Below are 20,964 nucleotides of genomic sequence, written 5' to 3' on the forward strand. Positions count from 1 at the left end.
CATTATGGTATTAATAGCTCTGAACTTTTGCTTAAGTAAGACTCTGAATACATGACTTTTACTTGTAACACGAGTATTTTATAATGTGGCATTGCTACGTTTACTTTACAACAGCCACACAGGTTGCTGTGTCCTTGGTACTGTCAACATAAACACCCTTTAGGTTGAGGAGGACACATTTGATGAGTCTGCATTTCAGTCTGGCATTGATACACAGTCTGTTCTGCTGGTTGCATTACATAACCATGCCCTGTTGCACCTCGACAATTATTTATCATAGCGAGTTACACATACAGTGACGATAGGTAATGCCTTTGTAGACCGGTCCAAATTGAGACACGCGTCCGCTGAAATTAAAAATAAACACGCTTAATTTCAAGAGTTACTTTTAGCAGAAGTGTCTTTTAAAAAACACACACAAGTCTGCAGCTTCTCAAAAACTCAAATATCCCTAGATTAGATGTATTTGGCGTTGAAAGTGCAAGAGTCCTCCCCCACTGCCAGGATCGAGTTGGTTTGATCCTACATGGAGTAAGGTTTGCTTCCGCATTGAGCACAGTGCGAACTTGACGCAAAGAGGGGAGGCGAAGGTAAGCACAGGACCAAACATACCTTTTGAATTGTTATACATCAAGTTGTAGTTTGTGGCAGCCTGCGGAAAGTAGACGTCAGCGATGATAGATTCACACCGAAGCTATAAACTTAACATACAGAAGAAATGTTCAGCTTTTTCAGTGAAACATTAGCTTAAGAGAAGTGCTGACTCTAGTGTTACGCAAACTAAGGCTAACTTATATCTGTTTGGAGCAAGTCGTTTCTTGGCACGTGTAGTTTAAAATTCATTAGATTTATTAAGCTTTGTACATTTGTCTCTGAATTAACCTTAACCATAATTTTTTAACAGTATCATGTTTTCAGCCAGTGTTGTCACGGTCCAGGGAATAGTCAGGGCCCTAAATCCACTCCCGCTGGCTATCTTGGTCATTTCCCTCGTTATATCTAACGCCAGCGGTATTTTTTCTTAAGAGGAAACACATCATCATCTCATATGACTTAACTCCATTAAACCGGTGTCCACATTACATGATGTGGAAGTTCACACACGCCGTCGGAAACCGGTGCCAAAATCTCGACTGTTACACAACTATTTGCGTAAAGCAGAAAGGGGTAAATTGTCAGGATGAACTCCAGTAAACCTCGTCGGGTTCATTGATCATTTAAATCCCCAGGTATTAAAACTTCTTTCACTTGGCTTCATTGGCAACTTACCAAAGTCTCACATGATTTTGAATACACCATATGTTAGCCAGTGTGTTTGTCAAGTTTGTGGCTTTACCCGCCGTGGCAGTATTTAAAAACAAGCTGACTGTTATTTGGACATCGTTTTTCCTTGGCCAGACCCGCAGAACATTAAGCATTAATTAATATTTGAGGTGAACTTGCTTTATCGGGTAAGCTCTTCTCATCAAGAATAGTCACTTTTATGTTTTCCTCATGTCATGTCTTTGACAGGTCAAACACCACCGTGGGTGAAATCAGCAAGAAAAAATTTAATTAGTAATTAAATCTGTTATCAAAATAAAGTTCCCTGTGTTGCTGTGTAGTTAGGTTTGTCTGTTATTCTTACTACCTATAGCTGCTAACTTTGTACATGTATGACACACTATGAACTTGAGACAGGAGGTACTTGTGTTTTCAGTTTGGGCTGCTAATTGATCCTGCTGGGACTGCAGATCACCAAGCAAAGTAGTCCATATGGATACTACATCACAACAGTCAAGAGACACTGATACCGTATAAGTGATGTAGTTTGTTTACCTTCTAGCTCCTGGATGATCAGACTTAACATCAGTTGGCAGTTTATTAGGTACATCAAGCTAAAACTAATAAATACATATATATATATATATATATATATATATAAAAAATACCCTCATTGATATAAATGGGGTGGACAAAATATAATATAAAGGTGCATACCACATAACCGCAATTGGTCCCTGTTCAATTTCAGCCGGGGACTGTTGTTGCATGTCATACCGCTCTCTCCCCTCTTGTTTGCTGTCTGTATAGAGTGGACAGTATAGAGATACTGTCTACTGTCCAATAAGGGCAAAATTCCAAATGCTTAAAGTAACTGATGTTGATACCCTTCATGAAGGCAGGATTTATTGCAGGGGTTTAGCTAGGTGTACCTAACAAACTGGCAACTGAGTGTATTTGGGTGGCTGCTTTTAAGATAGATGCCATATTTTTGTTATAGCACCTAATACCGCTCCCAAATCTCCATTAAATTTATCTCCTGATAAATTGGCCAGGCAGATATATTAGCTCATTGCGGATATATCTTACCTGTGTATATGTCGGCTAATAAGAAAACAGGAAATGTCTGTACATACATGCCAATGGTATTTTTGAGGTCCTTTTTCATTTTACAGTTTATTTTACAACTATAAAATGTTCCCCTCATTTCATATCGGTTACAATTCTTTAATTACTAAATTGAAGCGATCCTTTATTATTAGTTTCGGCCTTAAAAATCCATTATTGGTCAGGCGATATATTTGCTAAAGGGCACAATTGGATGCTATTATAAAACTAGCAAGTATAATTTTGACAGACCAGTTAAACATATTAACAAAGCTGCAGTGTTGCTACTGTCACGTTAAAAGCTCAAAACGTAATCAAACTCTTCTCTAGTTGTGGACGAGCCAGTTTAACAGACAAAAGAAACTCCAATTTCATTGTTTTCACTCCTTGAACCAAATTGAAACTTGAGAGCTCAGAACATGAAGTCCTTTCGTGCTCAGCGTGAAAAGAGTTGCTGTTGTTGATGGATGATAACAAATTCCTCATGTACAGAAAGTAGTGGGTTACAGTGTTTATAGTATGTAGAGCCAAATGTCCAATAATGCCTGCACAAACGCCATCATTGTATGATATGGCAGGAAGAATACTGCTCACATACAGGATATATGTTAGCAATCACTGTTGTGTGCAGCAGTTTAACCAGTTTAATGCCAGAGTCCCCAGTTTTGTTCAGCTGAAATTTTTGCCTGAGGCATAACAGATTTTAAATGACCACTTGCTGTCCTTGCAATTTATATTAAACACATTCATCACAAGTTGTGAATAACAGACAATATTTGGTATAAGAAAGGCAATTAAGGCGCCTCTTAATATCCCCAGGCACATACACGCTAAACTGTAGCGTTTATATAACCATTATAAGATAATGATTATCGTATACATAAATCTGATGGGTAGTTTTTTGATTAATCTTCAGTCTGTAGAATAGTGAAAATATAACACGTCCATCTCCAGAGTCAAAACTCTGCAAACTGCTTATTTAGTCTAATTAACAGCCCAAAAATCCAAAGGGATTTATTATACAATCGTATGAGCTGGAAGTGGCAAATATTTGCTATTTTTATTTGATAAGTAGAAAAAATGATGGCTCAGTTATCAAATTAGATTAATTAATCGATCGATCATATAACCGTTATTTAAGTGCATTCTTTTTTTGTGTAGTAGACTGGTCTGATAGCCGTGTTTGTTCTGTCCCTATGTAGAGTGTCAACAATGACAGACATGGACGCTGAGACCACCAGCCACACCGAGCCCATGGTGGACGAAGAGGAGCCTCTTTTCAGCAACCTGGACCTCTTCCTCTTCTCCCTGATTGTCGGCCTTGTCATTTATTGGTTCATGTCCCGCAAGAAGCCTGAGCCCATCCCCGAATTCAAGAAGCTCGACACACTGTGAGTATCCATCATGGTATGGCCTACCTAGGTTTAAATTTAGCAGGTTCCAAATCAGATCTGACTACATCAACACAAATGAAGGCTGCTGCAAGGTAAAGAAACAAGTGTGTAAGTAGAAGAGCATATATTGTATATTTTGTAAAGTTAATGCTTTAGTTTTTGTTAAAAAATCTATCTCATATAATGTTGGGTATTATGTAGATTTTACAGATTCTTATTGTGCTTCCTGTTCTGCTTATTGATACTGAGCGTGATCAAATCCCGGCTCCAATATGTTGAAAGCCAAAGCTACCTTTTATTTTTAGCAGATGTTGGCTGCCATTAACAGTAATTTGTCACAAATGACAAGGTGTTTTGCAATTCTTTTTCGGGGAAAAAGGTACATAAAGAAAAGTAAATATTCTCTTATCTTGCCATGCAAAAGTTGGCTGTTTTACACTTGTTTTTTCTACAGTTGTATGCACTAGTATTAACTGAGGCTGAGCATTATGACTACAACTTGGGACATCAAAAATTAGAACAGCTCATAAAATAATAATAATAATACTATAAAACGACTTCCTCCATTTCATAAATTATCTTCATGCTGTGCATTTTGCTTTATCATTACTGTTCTCTGTGAAACTTAGCCATACTTGTAAGCGCTAGCTCCAGTCAGCTACATTGTAAACACTGTACACACGTGTTGACACATATTTAACTATTGGACAGCCATAGTTTGTTTTCAGGAATCACTGTTCTTACAAATTTGGATCCTAATCTCATATTTAGAGGTAATCTTACTTGTTGCCTCTGTAGCACCTTGTATTTTTCCAGGAACACGTTGTGACCCCATAGCTTCTATCGAATAATCCTCTCAAAGATGCGTCAGGTTTCTCCATTGAGCTGTATCCCGGCATTAGTGATGACGTCCTTTCTGGACTCTGCTGATGTCTGCTCCTCCACCCGGCAAAAATTACATGAACTCTTTTGTTTGGCTGCGTGCGCATGTGTGTGTGTAAATTGGTGTTTTAAATCAACAAAGAGCGTTTTGTACAATACAGCCATATTGTTTCTCCTTTGAGATCAAGTAACTATTTGTTCTCACATGTACTGTAGTTTATATAAAAGCTATAAAATACTATATGCTGATCTGGAATTGCAAAAGACAAGTTGTTCTGCAGCTGGAAGGAATATTTTCATTGATCACAGAGGGGAGTATCTTTGTGAAGTTATGTAAGAAGCTACTTTTTTTTTTTAATCAAAGTGTTTTCGCTATTGGACATTGCTTATACTTCAACATAGAGAAGAATGGTGACAATAGGTGTGTGTATCTCCAGTGATCGGCCTGTGCCTTATTACATATAAGCAGTTAGAAAGAAACAAATAGACTGGGTCGTCAAGTTCTGTGTAGAAGTTGAGACCAGTGTGAGAGTGCACAGCTTAAGGCTTGTAAATGTTCCACTAATAGCGACCTTTGTTTTCTCTCTCTCTGCCTGCCTCTTTCTCTCAGTGCCTGTAAGCCTTAGTGCTGTACCGAATAGTTCGAAGCTTCATTCACAACATTGACATTCAAATTCTAAATCAACATTCGAATGCTGTGCAGCTTTTTTTTTTTGCATGTCTATTCATTCTGTTTAAACCTAGTATTTCTGCAAACATTAGGCTACACTTATATTACTAGTATTATACTATTTATAGACTTAGATTCCAGTGGTGGCTGCGTAGGATTGTTGTTTCCGACTCGTGTGATCCAAACATTTTCAATAACTCTAAAGTCTGCTGCCTATATGTATTTATTTTGAGGAAACTGATGAGTTATATTAATTAAAGAAAGTAGTTTTTTTTTTTTTAATGACTTAACTCATTTAATCCGATTAATCACTTTATTCAGATTGAGGATTGTGTTTGAGGATTTTTTACTTTTTTTTTTAGGGTGATGATGTCATAAAATATGACGACAGACATTCGAAGCTTCATTCGTAAACCATTCTGTACAGCCCTAGTAAGCCTCTCCTCCTCTGTTCCCTCCCTTTATCACTTATCAGTAGAGTGATGGAGGCTTGGCTTGATTTCAATGGACTCTTCTTCCATTGGCCACTTTTTTAGTTCCTCCCCAACCACAACACAGTTTCTTCAGTCACCAGAGTAAAGCCACGGGCCAGCAGCAGCTGTGTGGCTGAGGTCTTGCGTGGTTGTGTGAATGGAGACAGTGTTGGAGGCTGAGTGGGGGAGATCCTGACCATTTGTGTGAAAACATTAGGTCGGCTAGAAGGGGGAAAGACCCCCGTAGAGCATGTTTTGCTTTGGGAAGAGTGTGTATCTGTGGAGGGCGGGAATACAGGAAAGGGAACATGGAGCAACACAAGCGCACAAGCTGGTCTCCCCTCCCCTTAAAGGGAGCAGTGATTACCTAACTGTTATGAAGGGGGCGTAGTCTTCCATGTCTTTCCTGTGCTTTTGTTTTTGGCCCTGAACCCATCTTAAAAGTTCCCTGGAGAGCAAACGAGGAGGGCGAGCCAAGCTCCTTTTGTGAGTCCTCTCCAAAGGTGGAAAGTTGAGGCAAAAGACAAGCAACCCTTTCTTTGCCCTGAGTTACTTTTTTTTTTTTTTCATTCTTCTTTCCCCACTCCCCTGTTTTTCTTTTCTTTTCTGTGTGTGTGTGTGTGTGTGGGGGCTGAGCTGCTCTGCCACTGGAGTAGGGCCATGTCACAAATGGAATCCTTTTATGATAAATGATGTTGCCATAGCAATGACATTCCCCTCTCTCCTCCAGTGAGATGGGGGCGGGGGATACTTCAGAAAGAAAACTACCATTCACAGCTCTCCCCACCAAGGAGTTGCTCTGATAACCAGCCAAATTCTCAGAATGGATCCTGTAGACTTTTTTGTTCCCAACACCTTTCAGACCAGAGAGGAAAAGGGGCGGGGATGAGGAGGAAGGCATTTTCAGCCCGAGAGTGTTGCAGTGTGTGTGTTTGTGTGAGTCAAAAGTGTGAGTCTGCAGCTCGGCTACATTTTATGGGAAAGTCAGTTTCCCACCATTGTGTCCTCAGCGGTTGCCAGACACTGACAGGGCTTGTAGGCTGTGTGTGTGTGTGTGTGTGTCTGGTGTAGTTCTCTGTGTGTGGAGAACAGACGCTGCTGGTTTCAGAGAGCAGCACAGGAAGAGGCAGAGTTCAGATCGTGTTGGAGCCTCTAAGGTGAAGGCAGGCAGCTCTTCCAAACCTGCGAGTGTCCGGCTGCCTTTCTGGACTGGTTTAATTTTTTCCATCTTGTGGTTGTGGAGTGTTGACGTCCTGCTTTTGATTTTGAGCGTGGCAGTTCCCAGCGTGGCCTAGCCAGTAGTGCTAGTGGCAGTGGTGAGCTACAGGGCTGCATGCCATGGGCTGTGTCTTCTCCCTGCCAGAGGACAGGAGAGATGCTGCTGAGAGGTCAGTAAAGTGTTTGATTTACTTCTCCTTCTAAGTCACAATAAGTTTTTAAAATTCAATTTTTTATCCTTTTAATCATAGATAGTTGTTTAATCCTGCTGTTTTTTAATAGCACAAATCACACTTGGGAGTGTAAGTTTTTGTTTGACACCTTGTAAGTTATTTTTAAGTGTTGAACTGGTGGCTTGTTTCCAAAGTAAGCTCTACACACAGTGTCATTTGCTTGTTACTAGCACAGACCGACAAGATAGTGGTTTCAAAAACCATACAATGTTCCCAGTAGGTTATGTAAGAGATGGTCATAAAATGTGTTTGACTACAAACACAATTTAATTATTGGGTCGCTGTTCAGTCAGTTACCATGTTAGCCATCATTGTTTGCACACATGTCCAGCCTTGTTTCATTTCTGTCAGTAAACAAACATCGCATGAGCTTGATATTCCATTTTTGGGGGGGGTCTTTAAATTATAAACCAGGTTGCAAAAAGAAAAACATATCATTGATTGTTGCATCACAAGATCACCTCCACGTTTAAATGAGCCTGTGTTGCAGAACAAGACTGAACTGACTCAGTTTGCTTGTTTGAAAAGGTTTAGTTCCTGGTTAGATTAATGAATGGAAAGTTGATTTTGACAGTATATATACAAAGATGATGAGCTCTGAACTATTTGGACTAAACTGTAAATTAAATAGTTCAAACAATGCCAGCATGCATGAGAAAGGAAAATATGTTGAATATTATGAGCCCATGTGCATGTTATTAGAGTCAAACTGGCACTCTTAGCAGATTAATTTATTCCTGTTTCATTAAAAACATATGATTTGCAAAGACAACTTGGTTTACTCTAGGTAATGTGGGTAAATTTCAGGCTGCAGCTAGTAATTCCACAAAACTAGTGATGTGTCGTCAACTATGATTTGTTCTGTATGTACTGGATGTTTAATTTTACACATGCTTAAGATACTTGCATTTGCTGTCACAGTATTCAGCTACTGCATAGATTTTGAACTCGTAGCTATTTTCTAATGATGCACAGAAAATCCTGAATGACAGCGAGGGCGCGGTGAGGCAGTTGGCCTCAGCTGATAACACTTAAGACAGATCCTGCTGAAGCTGTCAGGAATGCTTCAGCTTGGGGGCAAAGGCTTATTTCAAATTTCGATCAGGAATTTACACTTCACTTCTGAGTGCAGTCCGTATTAACCACCGGGGCCCATTTTTATGGCATGTTGGGCATCAATCCCACATGCCTGCACTCTGCACACCGCTGTTCTCTGGATGGGTTCTGTAGGTTGTAAATTGTTTGACCAAATTGTGTGTTAGAGACAAAATGAAATCAGATGCTCTTCAGACTTCACATAGCCCAGGTCAAATATAGCAAATGAAGATATTGTCTCTGTTTCTCATAGCTTTTATGGCTAACCTACAAACTTGTGCTTTTGGATGGGGATTGGATCTGAAAATATTCATCTGGCATACTGTTTCTGCTTGTAGTTATGTGCAACCTTTTTATTCCTTTTTCAATGCAGACAGAATTGCAGCTGTCCACTCAGACCTTTGATGCTGAATGAAGCGGCGTTGCCTTTTATTTGGCTTGATAATAGATTTTGCTTCCTGTGTCCCTTTTTACTAACACATGTTGTTTTGATCTGTTCCCATCCATTAATTACTTCCTAGATGAATCTGAATCAAGATTGCCTAATGCATGCTTATGCTTAGTATGTGCTTGTGCATTCGGTGAGCATGACTAACGCTTGTGTGGCTGCTGAGTCACTGCTCTGCTACTCCCTGATGTTGATGAATAGACAGAATTGCCCACATTGCCTAAGAGTTGGTTACTACACATTTATTTAGATGCTGATTATTAAAAATCTGTTAACATCATGCTTTGTTGTGGGACTGATCTATAGCATGCTATTATGAGAATACTTTTCGGATATTATTATTTAACACTATGGCAAATGAATGAATGAATCGCATAAAATAATCAAAATCGAGGCTTTAATTTAATGTTATGCAATACGTCAGACAAAACTCTTCACATGCGTAAAACTAGAAGAGTGCACTCAGTAGAGTGCAGATCTCCACCAGGCCTGCTATCACCAAATTGCGTATGAATAACACGTCAATGTCTTAAGTCATTTTGTGTGTTAATCACAACACCTTTGTTTCTTTTCGCATGTCTTTTCACAGCATTTAGACTCTGCTGACTTATATTGGGCAGAGACAGCATGTCATTTTACGCAAATGTCATAGAGGAAAAAAATGTCAGGTGACGAAGTATAAAGAGCGGCAAAGTCCGTGTAGGGACGATGGATGGGTCAGACAAACACAGGACTTTCACCCAGGAGACCGCTGTTCGTGTCCCGTGTGAAACCAAAAGTCTACGTTGCCTTGTTTTAATTTACACCTGAAAGATATGCACGCACACACATGATCAAACGCATGATCCCGTCCAGGCGTACGTCTGGCAGAGATAACAACCGCACCGTGACGATGCATATTCCCTAAAAGTCAGTAAATGTAAATGTTGACTTATCAACCATTTCTACTCTATTGTTTGTTTGTGGGCTTTTTACCTGATTTAGTAGTTGAGCTTGTTTGAACCAAGTTTACCATAACTGTCATAGTATTACCTGCTCCTGTCGTATTAGTCACTATTCTCTCACCGTTGCTTTCTAAATAAAACTAACTTATTAAAAAAACTTTGCCTCACTCTGAACTTAAAGTGCTCCAATGTTCCCTACCTGTTGTTTGGTTCAAGGTACAATCTGTGATCTAGACGTCAACAAAAGGGTCAGAGCACAGAATTGGAGCCTGCTGTCATTCAAATGTCTTTGACAGGTGGTCATTAAATACATGGACACTAGACAACAGCTAAATGTACATTTAATGTCTTGTAGCGCTGTTAAAGGTTTGTTTACACAAGTAATGTTTGTAAAGATATCGGGAAAACGGATCTATATTTCCACTTATGATTGGGTTAGATCATTAAGTCACACTTAAGGAGTACTTCCACCTCTCCAGTGTGAAAGTTATCTGACTGCACTGTCAAAAAGTAGGATGACCAACAAGCTTTTATTCTGCTATTTTCTGAGAGAGAAAATATTTTTTATTTTTCCATTTGAGTGCCATGGTAAAATACCGGTTGTGTCTTTTGTGTTTATTTAGGCTAAAATGACTTAATAACAAGTCAGATCTGTTTTGTTTTTTCCCCCAGAGCACCCACCACAAGAGAGACAAGTTTCATCGAGAAAATGAAGAAAACAGTGAGTGATTTTTTTTTTTTTTTTGTTTTTCAGTCATTTAACCCTTCCCTTCATTTCTGCTTTGGTTGTGTTCTCTGTCAACTGTTTAATTTCAACAACTTGTTGTTGCTGTTGCTCCAAAACATTACTCAGGGTTTTAAAAGAAGACTGAGACATTTGGACTTGCAGATATACAATGTTACACAGTGCTGGTCGACCTTGAAGTTGTTTCCCCCAGTAAATACCTGTTTGATGTGAAGTTGAAGCGCTTCAGATGAAATGTGGATTTGTAGTGTTTGTTGATTTATGGGCTGTAGGCTGTCAGGAAAAAAAAAATCAGTAAAATGCTAAAAATGAAGTTGTTTTTTTTTTTTTTTTTTTTTTTTTTTTTTTTTTTGCTCTGTGGATGAAACATATGATGACTATAATGGTCTCCCTGCTAATGTGACTATATGCTGTTCTAGATTTAGAAACACTGTTTTGACTTTGATGGTCCTCTGTTTTCAAGCCAGTCTTGAGAAAAGGTTTTGGTTTTGAATCATGTGGTTTTGCAGCAAATAGTTCCGATACCATGATGTTGGCAGAAAAACACTTTGGCCCCAGTGCTATTTAATTTTGTCTCTGTTTTTATTTGTTATGAATTATCATGGCAAAGTTGTAGGCAGGGATAAAATATTAATAATATTTGATTCTCACAAATATAATGTACAGTTGGAGCTGTCTGTTTATGTAAAGATAAGCTATATGTTGGAGAAATGTTTGGTTGTTTTTATTTGCTTTGAAGTGATGAAGTAATTTCACATTATACAGTTTGGGTTGTGCTAATGTCATCTCCCCATCACATGCAGAAGCACTCTAGTTGGCAAAGCAGCATTTCATGATTTGGAAGAAAATACATTCTGAATATATTTTAGGTAAATTGCAAAAGATCTACTGCATCTGTTGTACTTGCTTGCACATGGTCTGTGTTTCATAAAGCAGCCTGTAGGCACGAGAGATGGATTAGCGCTTTATTATAGTTGTGGGAGAAAGCTTTTGAATGCACCATGTAAATGTCTTTCCGTCAATTTGTAACCAGGGCAAGAACATCATTGTGTTCTACGGCTCCCAGACGGGCACGGGAGAGGAATTTGCTAACAGACTGTCCAAAGACGCTCAGCGCTACGGCATGAAAGCAATGGTTGCTGATCCAGAGGAGTATGACATGGTAATTTGCATCAGTGGGACAACATACAAACCACGGAATTTAAATTAACAGAGGCTCTTCACATTCTTTTGGATTACTCATTATAGCTGCCAGTAAATGGTTTGTGATAGTGCTGTGGAAAAGGTATCATTGGAGTGCTGAAAACTGAAGAAGTCACTGTGTAACTATGGCAAAGCCATCATTTACTTGAAACCTCAGTGGTGATAATCTGATCCTCCTGCATTGTCCAGATGCGAGACTTTAGTCATTTTGATGATAATACAATACATATCCCTTGGCCTATTGTAAATGAGCCAAATACCGGTTTATAGTAACTGCCAGGATAATATAATCTCTTCTAATAATAAATTCACTGTGCTAAAATTAAACATGTCCAGGCAAGTGAGTCCATAAAGACCCAAGGGCAGCACACGCTCATATCAACATGTGTATGATATTTCAGTCACAATAATACAAAGTGCACAATATTCTGACCTTAGGCTTTATCCAAAAATGTGTTGCAACACTGCTGTGAGAACCCGTATAGGCATATATGATATACTTTTGGTTTGTTAGTCATATGTAATAACTTGCAAGTTTGCTGACAGGGCAGCTCTTGAGAGAGCCGCTCAGATATTGAAGACAAGCTTCCTTAAAATGAAGTGCTCGCTCTCTCTGATTCTATGATGTCTCATTTTCCAGGGGGAACTGTCCCGTCTGTCTGATATTAAAAACTCCCTCGCCATATTTTGCATGGCCACCTATGGTGAAGGAGACCCAACAGATAATGCCCAGGACTTCTATGACTGGCTGCAGGAAAATGATGATGAAGACCTCTCCGGACTAAACTACACTGTGAGTCTTTATGCTCAAGTTTTGCATGCACAAAGTCAATCTAATTCTTACAGGCTTGCAGGAATGCTGAGAATTGTGTACATTGTCATAAAAAGTAATTATACAGGAAATGTGTTAGTGCTGCATCAACAGGTTGGCATTTGGTTTCCCATTTAATAAGCAAAACACAAAGCACTAAGGGACAGCACAATGCCTACTGTGCATTATGTCAGTGACCATAGATTGTGCTACATTTGCTGTTTGAGCTTTGTTGCATGTAGGGCTGTAACTAACAATTAATGTTCCATCAATTGACTAATCGGTTAATAGGCGTTGTAGCTCTAGTTTCATGTTCAAGTTGAAATCATGAGAGCTCAACTGATCTAATAGACTTAATGGTAACACTTTCTATTAAGACCACATCTATATTGGGTTGTGGGGGCATTCACTATATCAACATCATAAAACAACATAAAAAACATAAAATGTCATAAAAAATTATAGATGTGACTTGTAATGAATTATAAGTTCAAGAGTCTTATGAATGCTCTTGATAAACTAGAGGTTGACTGATGGGGCTTATAAAAAAATTATAATAATTGCCTGACGACGACAACTTGATAATATGTTCACCCTTAAACAGAAAAGTAGTGAAACATCTGCACTGGTTAATTGGCTAACTACATAAAACCATTTTTAAATTAATTGTTAGCAACAACTTTTAATAACTGAAAACCATTAGTACTCTTATTTCCAGCGTAACTGCTTGTTTGGTTCAGGATTAAACCAAGGCCACTTACTGACGGTTTTTGTTCTGTCTCCAGGTATTTGCTTTGGGCAACAAGACGTATGAACACTACAATGCAATGGGAAAATATGTTGATAAAAGGCTGGAAGAACTTGGGGCCAAGCGCATCTTTGACCTTGGTTTAGGAGACGATGATGGCAAGTAAGTGACCGTTAACCATTGACTTAACGTTTCTCTGGGTATCGAGGTGTTCAGAGCAGCACAAATAACATGACGTATAAGTACGTGGTCGACAGCTGGACCAGGATGTCCCCTTCTTTTTGTACACAAGAAATCTTGAAATCTAATGAGTTGTATCTGTACTGAACACGTTCATGCCCTCAGAGGATTACCTCTTTACGTTATGAACACTGCGTGAACCTCTTCAGCCACCCACAGGCCAAATTGTCAGCAGTGCACAGAAGATATTTTATAATTCAATTGACATAAATTTTGTCTTTTACTAACCTCTTTTGACGCCAAAATCATAAAAAAATCATGTTTGCTGCATCAAACACATATTATGGGTAATAATAAAAAATTAAAAACCCCAAATATAAACCCACTAGTCTAATGCTAGGTCTCTGTGTAGTCTTTTATGATTTTCAAAAGACAGTCCAGTTTTTTTTTTTATATATATATATATATATATATATATAATATATATATATTTATACAAATATATATCATTGTTGTATATAGTAGTAGTAGTATGTGTAGTAGTAGTAGTAGCAGTAGTAATAATAATAATTCTAATTTGTTGAACAAGGGTGAATTCAAACGTCTTTCTCAGCTGACTGGCCTGGTTTTGTCTTTCAGTCTGGAAGATGACTTTGTTTCATGGAGAGAGCAGTTCTGGCCGGCCGTCTGTGAGCACTTTGGAGTGGAAGCTTTAGGAGATGAATCAAGGTGCATTATTGCTTTTCAACTGCCATGTTTTTGTCCCCATCATTCTTAAATTGTCTTATCTTTACCCTGAACATTTTTTTCCTTTGCATTCTCACTCTTTACTGTCTTAAAGGGAACATTAAACAGATGATGACAGGGGAAAGTTGCAAACACATTCACCTTTACTTCAGAACACATAAGTTAGTGTTAAGTAATATATTGTCTTTGTCAGATGAAAGGTAGTTTTCACATCATGCCTATTTTACAGTAAGATAAGGCGGCCATGTTTTCAGGATGGCTGCAATTCCTTGTATAGAATTTCCACATTGACTTCTTCAGCTAAGGTTTACCCAAGACATTAATCACAGACTGTAAACCCCTCCCATCTGAATGTGAAATGAACAAATGCCAAAATCATTTCAAAGTACTATTTGACCTAAGTGGGCATGTGTCATCTTTACATCAATTTTCACTTTATTTCACTAGGAATTCAATTGATTTCACTATGTCTATATGCGGCATCTGAAGAGGCTAACTTTCAAGTTATTTTCCCTCGCAGCATACGGCAGTACGAGCTGAAGGAGCACCCTGACCTCAACATGAACAAAGTGTTCACAGGAGAGATTGGCCGTCTGAAGAGTTTTGAGGTCCAAAAGCCGTAAGTACTGTAGCAGACCACTAGCAGAACTCATTCATCACTAAAGTGCTGTCTGCTCAGTTATTGCTCACATTTCACCTACTTTTTTAACCGACTGCAAAGTTTACCAAAGGTCACTTTCTAAAAATGAAGCTTTCTGCCCCCTAGTGGACATGGGAATCACATGCAGCCTTTTAAAATATATTTTTATAGAATATTTATTTTAAATGACTTTATTTATTGAGTAATAGATCTTTGTAATGTTTTAGTCAAATGAGATTTTACTTACTCTTTTGTGACTATGTTCAGCCTTTTGTAATTGCATTTTCACATTTAAGTGTTGCTCTTTTATTTATAGGCCCTTTGATTCGAAAAACCCTTTCCTGGCCCCCGTCACTGTCAACCGCAGACTCAACAAAGCTGGTGATAGACATCTTATGCACCTGGAACTAGACATAACAGGCTCCAAGATCAGGTGAGACTGGTTGGATATATCTAGTGAATTGCAGGATAATGCCATGTCATATCCCTAACGCCACATTACTAGATGAAAAACTCGGGTTCGTGTTCTGTTTTAAGGCTTTATGAATTACAGGTCAAAGTCTCAATTTGTCACATTGCGTGATTTCAGATATGAGTCAGGAGACCACGTTGCTGTTTTCCCCACAAATGACTCTGCGTTAGTGAACAAGCTGGGACAAATCCTTGGAGTGGACCTTGATGTGGTTATCTCTCTCAACAACCTTGACGGTATGGCACTGAAAGCACAAAGCACCTTGACTTTACTAGTTCGTCCCTCAAACCCTCTCACGAAAACCTCCCTTGATATCTAGACTTGCAGTATCAGCTCACTTAATGCACATGAATTGGATATTTTTATATTACTGCAATCACATATTATTAGGTTAATTGGCGGTCTATTGCCCGTAGGTGTGACAGTTAGCGTGAATGATTGTCTGTCTTTATTGGTCAGCCCTGTGACTGGCTATCGACCTGTCCAGGGTATACCCTGCCTCTCGCCCAATGTCAGCTGGCATCGGCTCCTGCTCCCCGCGGCCCTCTAAGGATAAGCGGTTATAGATATGGGATAATGGACATGTTATTGCTGTAATATTATAGTTTCCTGTCATTATGAAGGTCATCAGATGTACTTTGTGGTTGCACAAGTGATAATTAAAGCAGCTCCTGTTCAGTTTTTATTAGCATTATTGTTATAAATGTATAATAATAATAATAGACTTAGTACACAATCTGCTGAGGTAATCACTTTGTATCTTTCTGTACAGACATGTATTTTGTGACCTCCAATCAAACGTGAAATTACCATGCTTATGTGTTAATTTGTTTTGTTTCAACAATGTTTATCTGAGAGTCAAGGTGACAGAAAGATGAGTTCTTATCAATGTTGGCAATGGTGAGAAAGCATTTACTTCACAGATTAATTAGAGCAGTAAGTTGGCCTGTAGTGTTGGTATTATACTTATATTTTGCCCCTGATACACATTTTTTTAACTTTATTAAACATTTATGATTATCAGTTGACCATGACATAAATGTTGAGATAATTCTAGATACCAATATAAACAAAATAATTTCATTTTTCAGAGGAGTCCAACAAGAAGCACCCTTTCCCCTGCCCCACCACCTACCGCACGGCCCTCACTCACTACCTGGACATCACGCACCCTCCTCGCACCAACGTCCTCTATGAGCTGGCACAATACGCCTCTGACCCCAAAGACCAGGAGAATATGCGCAAGATGGCCTCTTCCTCACCTGAGGGCAAGGTCAGTGACAGGCTAGATTCATTGGTGGTGGTCTTAGAATAACAGCTAACCCCAAATTGAACACATCTGCGGTTACATCTCACCCATTTCGCAAATAATTTAACTGGGTCTACAATGCATGCCGATACATGTACTGTACGTTTGTGATGCCCCCTTTTTTTTTTTTCCCAACCATTTTCCACCTCTTACACTTGATGTTATTGTCTTTTTGTTGCTGCCTCTCTACAGGCACTCTACCAGAACTGGGTGTTGGATGCCAGTAGAAACATCCTCGCCATGCTGGAGGATATGCCTTCTTTGAGGCCTCCCATTGACCACCTGTGTGAGCTGCTTCCTCGTCTCCAGGCTCGCTATTATTCCATCGCCTCCTCCTCTAAGGTAACTCTCTGTTTGAATCACCCAAGACAGGCAGAGTTATATGCTTTCAACTTTTGTCACGGACTTTTTACAAATATACTTTGATATAATTTAATTAGAGGGCTGTTGGTAACTCTCCTCTATTCTGTAGGTTCACCCCAACAGCATCCACATCTGTGCTGTAGTGGTGGAGTACAACACTAAGACCGGGCGCATCAACAAGGGAGTTGCCACCAACTGGCTGAAGAACAAACTGGTCACTGACAACGGCCACAAGTCCACTGTTCCCATGTACATCCGCAAGTCTCAGTTCCGCCTGCCCTTCAAAGCCACCAACCCAGTAATCATGATCGGCCCTGGGACAGGAATCGCCCCCTTCATGGGCTTCATCCAAGAGAGGGGCTGGCTCAAACAGCAAGGTATTTATAGACACTGTGTGCCACAGTGTGTGTTGTTGTTTGTCTGACCTTTTACAACCTTATGTCTCCACAAGGATAGAACAATGAGGGAAAAGAGCTCCAAAATGTTTCTATCTTAATATAAAAAAGCATTTAAGGGTAAGGATACAAGTGAGGATTGATGGATACATGTAATCACTGCTTTAATAATCTTTATTCAGTTATTAGCATTCTGTTTCTAGCAAGTATTTAGCTCATAATTCCCTTTTTGTTTCATCAGAGAAACTTTAGGCCTCTCATCATCCATTCACCTTTAAACTGAAGACTTTTAGGCGTTACACTAGGCAGGCAGGGTGTAAATGTTCATATAAGTTGTTGACATGTCTAACAATATACAGAATTGCTATTTCACCTGTTTAAAAAAGACACGTTTGACCAGCTTTTAATGTGTGTTGATCGCTGTGTCGCTCTGAGTGGACTATTAGTCTGAACACAGAGCTAAGAGTTGGGCTGTTTGAAGTAGAAATTGTGAGATAATGTGCTTAAAAAGTTATTTATAAAACATGATAAATGTGTGTGCAGTTGGGTCTGAGAATTACATGATCAGTTATATTTTTTTTCCACCTCAGTGGAAAAGCCTGAATGCAGTAATTGGCACGTACAAAATGACCAATGTTTTGTTTTGTTTTATAGGAAAGGAAGTTGGAGAGACGGTGATGTTTTTCGGCTGCAGATATAAGAATGAGGATTATATCTACCAGGAGGAGCTGGAGGAAGCGGAGAAGAATGGAGTTCTAACACAGCTTCATGTTGCCTTCTCCAGAGACCAGGAGCAAAAGGTACGGCTGTCTTACCTCACCGCTGTTAGTGTCCCTTAGAGCTGAAGCTAGAAACTGCTGTCCAGCTGGGATTGAAATATATCTCAGTACATAAAACACACATGGTTGGCAAGTGATTTGTGCTAACAGAAACCACAGTTTCTTCTTATCACAGCAAAGTCAGATGCAGATTGTAGGTTTTAGTGTCATTGTTGGTCATTGTTTAGTTTACAAAAAGAACCAGAATTTTATAGTGGTGGTGAATCTCAATTGCTGCACTTGTTGGCTGGTCCTCAACACATTTTGCTGTTAATCATATATGGTAACAAAATAAAATGATGTTCGTGTTATTTAAATAATTGAACACCGTTTTGGTAAAATAACAAATTGAGATTGCGGAAACACAAAGAGTGCATTAAATAACAAATGTACAGTATACTGTATATTATTTGTGTGTGTGTGTGTGTGTGTGTGTTGATAAACCCTTAAACTTACAGTTTAAAACGCACATATGAACAATGTTTTCTCTTTTCATTTTCAAAAATAAAGGTGTACGTGCAGCATCTCCTGAAGAAAAAGAAGGAGGACATCTGGAAGCTGATTCACTTAGACAATGCTCACATCTACGTCTGCGGGTAATTAACACATTTGACCAGCAAAACAATTCGTGTAATGTCATGTATTCAAAAAGATCACATTCATTTATGTTGTGATTTGAGTTGATGCATATTGGTACAATACGCTTGAATTGATGTTGTAATGAAATAACCTTTTATGGAAACCCACATTCTCTTTGGTGCTTTGTCACCTGCTAGTGGGATAGTGGGAATTGGTTTACTGCCATCATTTAGAAATTAAAAGCGAAGAACTTCCACCATGTTTGAGGTGAACATTATTGCTGACTGATGATCAGTTTTTTGAGGAAAGGTCAGTATCCCCCAGTAGATGGACAAACAAGAAACATAGAAGATGAAAAAACTCTTAAAACAAAGACGACCAGATATCTAAAATGATCTCTTTCCTGATTCAGGGATGCAAGGAACATGGCTAAAGATGTACAGACGGCCTTCCACGAGATGGCAGAAGAGCTGGGAGGCATGACGCGCACCCAGGCCACAGATTACATCAAGAAACTGATGACCAAGGGACGCTACTCACAAGATGTCTGGAGTTAAAGAGCCTCAGACCCCGCCCCAGTGTCACTACTCAAAGTGGTGGTTTTAAATTTTCTATTTTTACTGTACTGTTTTATCAGGACTGGATATAAAAACATTAAACTCTTGTTCATCACCCTGGTTCATGAGAGCTACAGGTAGCAGAAGATCATGAGGCAAACCCTACCTCAGCAGGTTTCGCTAATAAACCCATTCAGCAGTTTCAATCTGTATTTCCTATGTATACTCCGTTATGTATCTGGACCACCAGCCTGTGTGTGCTGGGGTCCTCACTTGAGCCGTGGTTTCAGACCAAGAGTTACCCCGTCATGTTTCCAGAGACGGTTAAGAGTCTTTATATATATATATATATATATATATGAGAGGATTTGTGTAATTGGATGTTTTGACTGCAACTCTGGCTGCTCGAGGGATTAGATGTAGGAGTCTGCTGGCTTGAAATTCTTGAGAGACTCAGCTTCATTTCAGATTTAATTTTGATTGACTCATTAATATAAAAAATAATTTAATCAGTTTGACTGCAGCTTTATAAACTGATTACAACTGAGTGGAAAATCCATCTGTTTTGTGGGACAGGGATTCACTGCGCCCAACCTCTGGATGTACAATATAATTCCACTGTGAACATTTATAAAGCTCATTCAGTTTGCCATCTTGAAATGTTTGTAACTTTCATCTAATAGATTAACGGACTGTAGACGTGAACACCTCAGCCGATAATATTTTATCATATTTCCAAGTGAGTAAATGGAGCGTTGTGTGTTCCTGTTACCGAACGAACACTTGGAGGAGCTTTAGACATGAAAGGGTGCTGACTGTAGTTACTCTCAGAGCTGATCTAATGGTACTTTTGAAAGTACTTAAAATACATTAAATGTTTTAGAAAACATAACATCACAGAAATTCTGTGAGGACAATGTTTGTAACAAACTGGCATCATGGGTACAATTTTGTTTACCTTTGTATTTTGACAAAGGATTTTGCCTGTTATGCATAAGTTGTTGTTCATATTAATCAGCAACAGTAACCAAAAAGTGATGCAAAGGGGAAGATCACTGATTGAAAAAAAAACATGAGATTACATGCATTTTATTTCCATAAAAGCCTGTCTTTAAACATGATGAAAATGAATCTGTAGGTATCCTGTAATATTTGTGAAATGTTAAAACATTTTAAATGTTGTCCTTGAAACCAGAACTGGTCTCTCGAATGACGGTTGTTTATTTTATATGCTTCTAAGGATTATGAAATGGGTTTGTAATGTGGCAGTAAGACTCAGAGATATAACGACCATCTCTGTTTGATTGTTATCTGTATTTTTTTGCTTTGTTTTGTTTTGTCCAATCACATATGCACCACTACATGGGGAAGATGACCAGACATGAGATGACCAAAACATTTTGTGTCAATGCTCATCCCAATACTTTTGTGTGAATATGGGAAGTTAGAGGAGGTCAGCTGACCAGTTAAAGTGCAGCCTGTGCCTTTTTAACACTGCCTTATGTATTAAGTTGGCATTAAAACCCTGACGCTTCACTGTTTTTTTTCTTCCATACATACATTTTGATAGAAAGTCCCTTTACTGTCACTTTTTTGTCATTCCACTTTATGATGTAAGTATTTGATTTTATCAAAGCATGCATTTTTTAATTAATAAAATTGGAATCATT

The 20,964-nt window shown here is 38.8% G+C and overlaps 1 protein-coding gene across 2 annotated transcripts; it reads left to right on the forward strand.

Moving 5' to 3' along the window:
• Positions 1-457: 457 nt before the first annotated feature.
• porb (P450 (cytochrome) oxidoreductase b) lies at positions 458-20,964 on the forward strand. Of its 2 annotated transcripts, XM_044202566.1 has the most exons (16): positions 458-590; positions 3,573-3,761; positions 10,400-10,448; positions 11,506-11,634; positions 12,316-12,468; positions 13,272-13,396; positions 14,054-14,143; positions 14,682-14,780; positions 15,118-15,234; positions 15,391-15,509; positions 16,365-16,546; positions 16,775-16,924; positions 17,055-17,322; positions 17,995-18,140; positions 18,669-18,754; positions 19,150-20,964. In XM_044202566.1, the coding sequence occupies exons 2-16, from the start codon at positions 3,583-3,585 to the stop codon at positions 19,292-19,294; spliced, it is 2,037 nt and encodes a 678-aa protein (XP_044058501.1). In that variant the 5' UTR covers positions 458-590; positions 3,573-3,582; the 3' UTR covers positions 19,295-20,964. The 2 variants fall into 2 exon arrangements, with proteins under 2 accessions (XP_044058501.1, XP_044058502.1); XM_044202567.1 differs by lacking the exons at positions 458-590; positions 3,573-3,761 and adding an exon at positions 6,413-7,177.

This window comes from Siniperca chuatsi, linkage group LG7, assembly GCF_020085105.1.
Source record: "Siniperca chuatsi isolate FFG_IHB_CAS linkage group LG7, ASM2008510v1, whole genome shotgun sequence".
NCBI lineage: Eukaryota > Metazoa > Chordata > Actinopteri > Centrarchiformes > Sinipercidae > Siniperca > Siniperca chuatsi.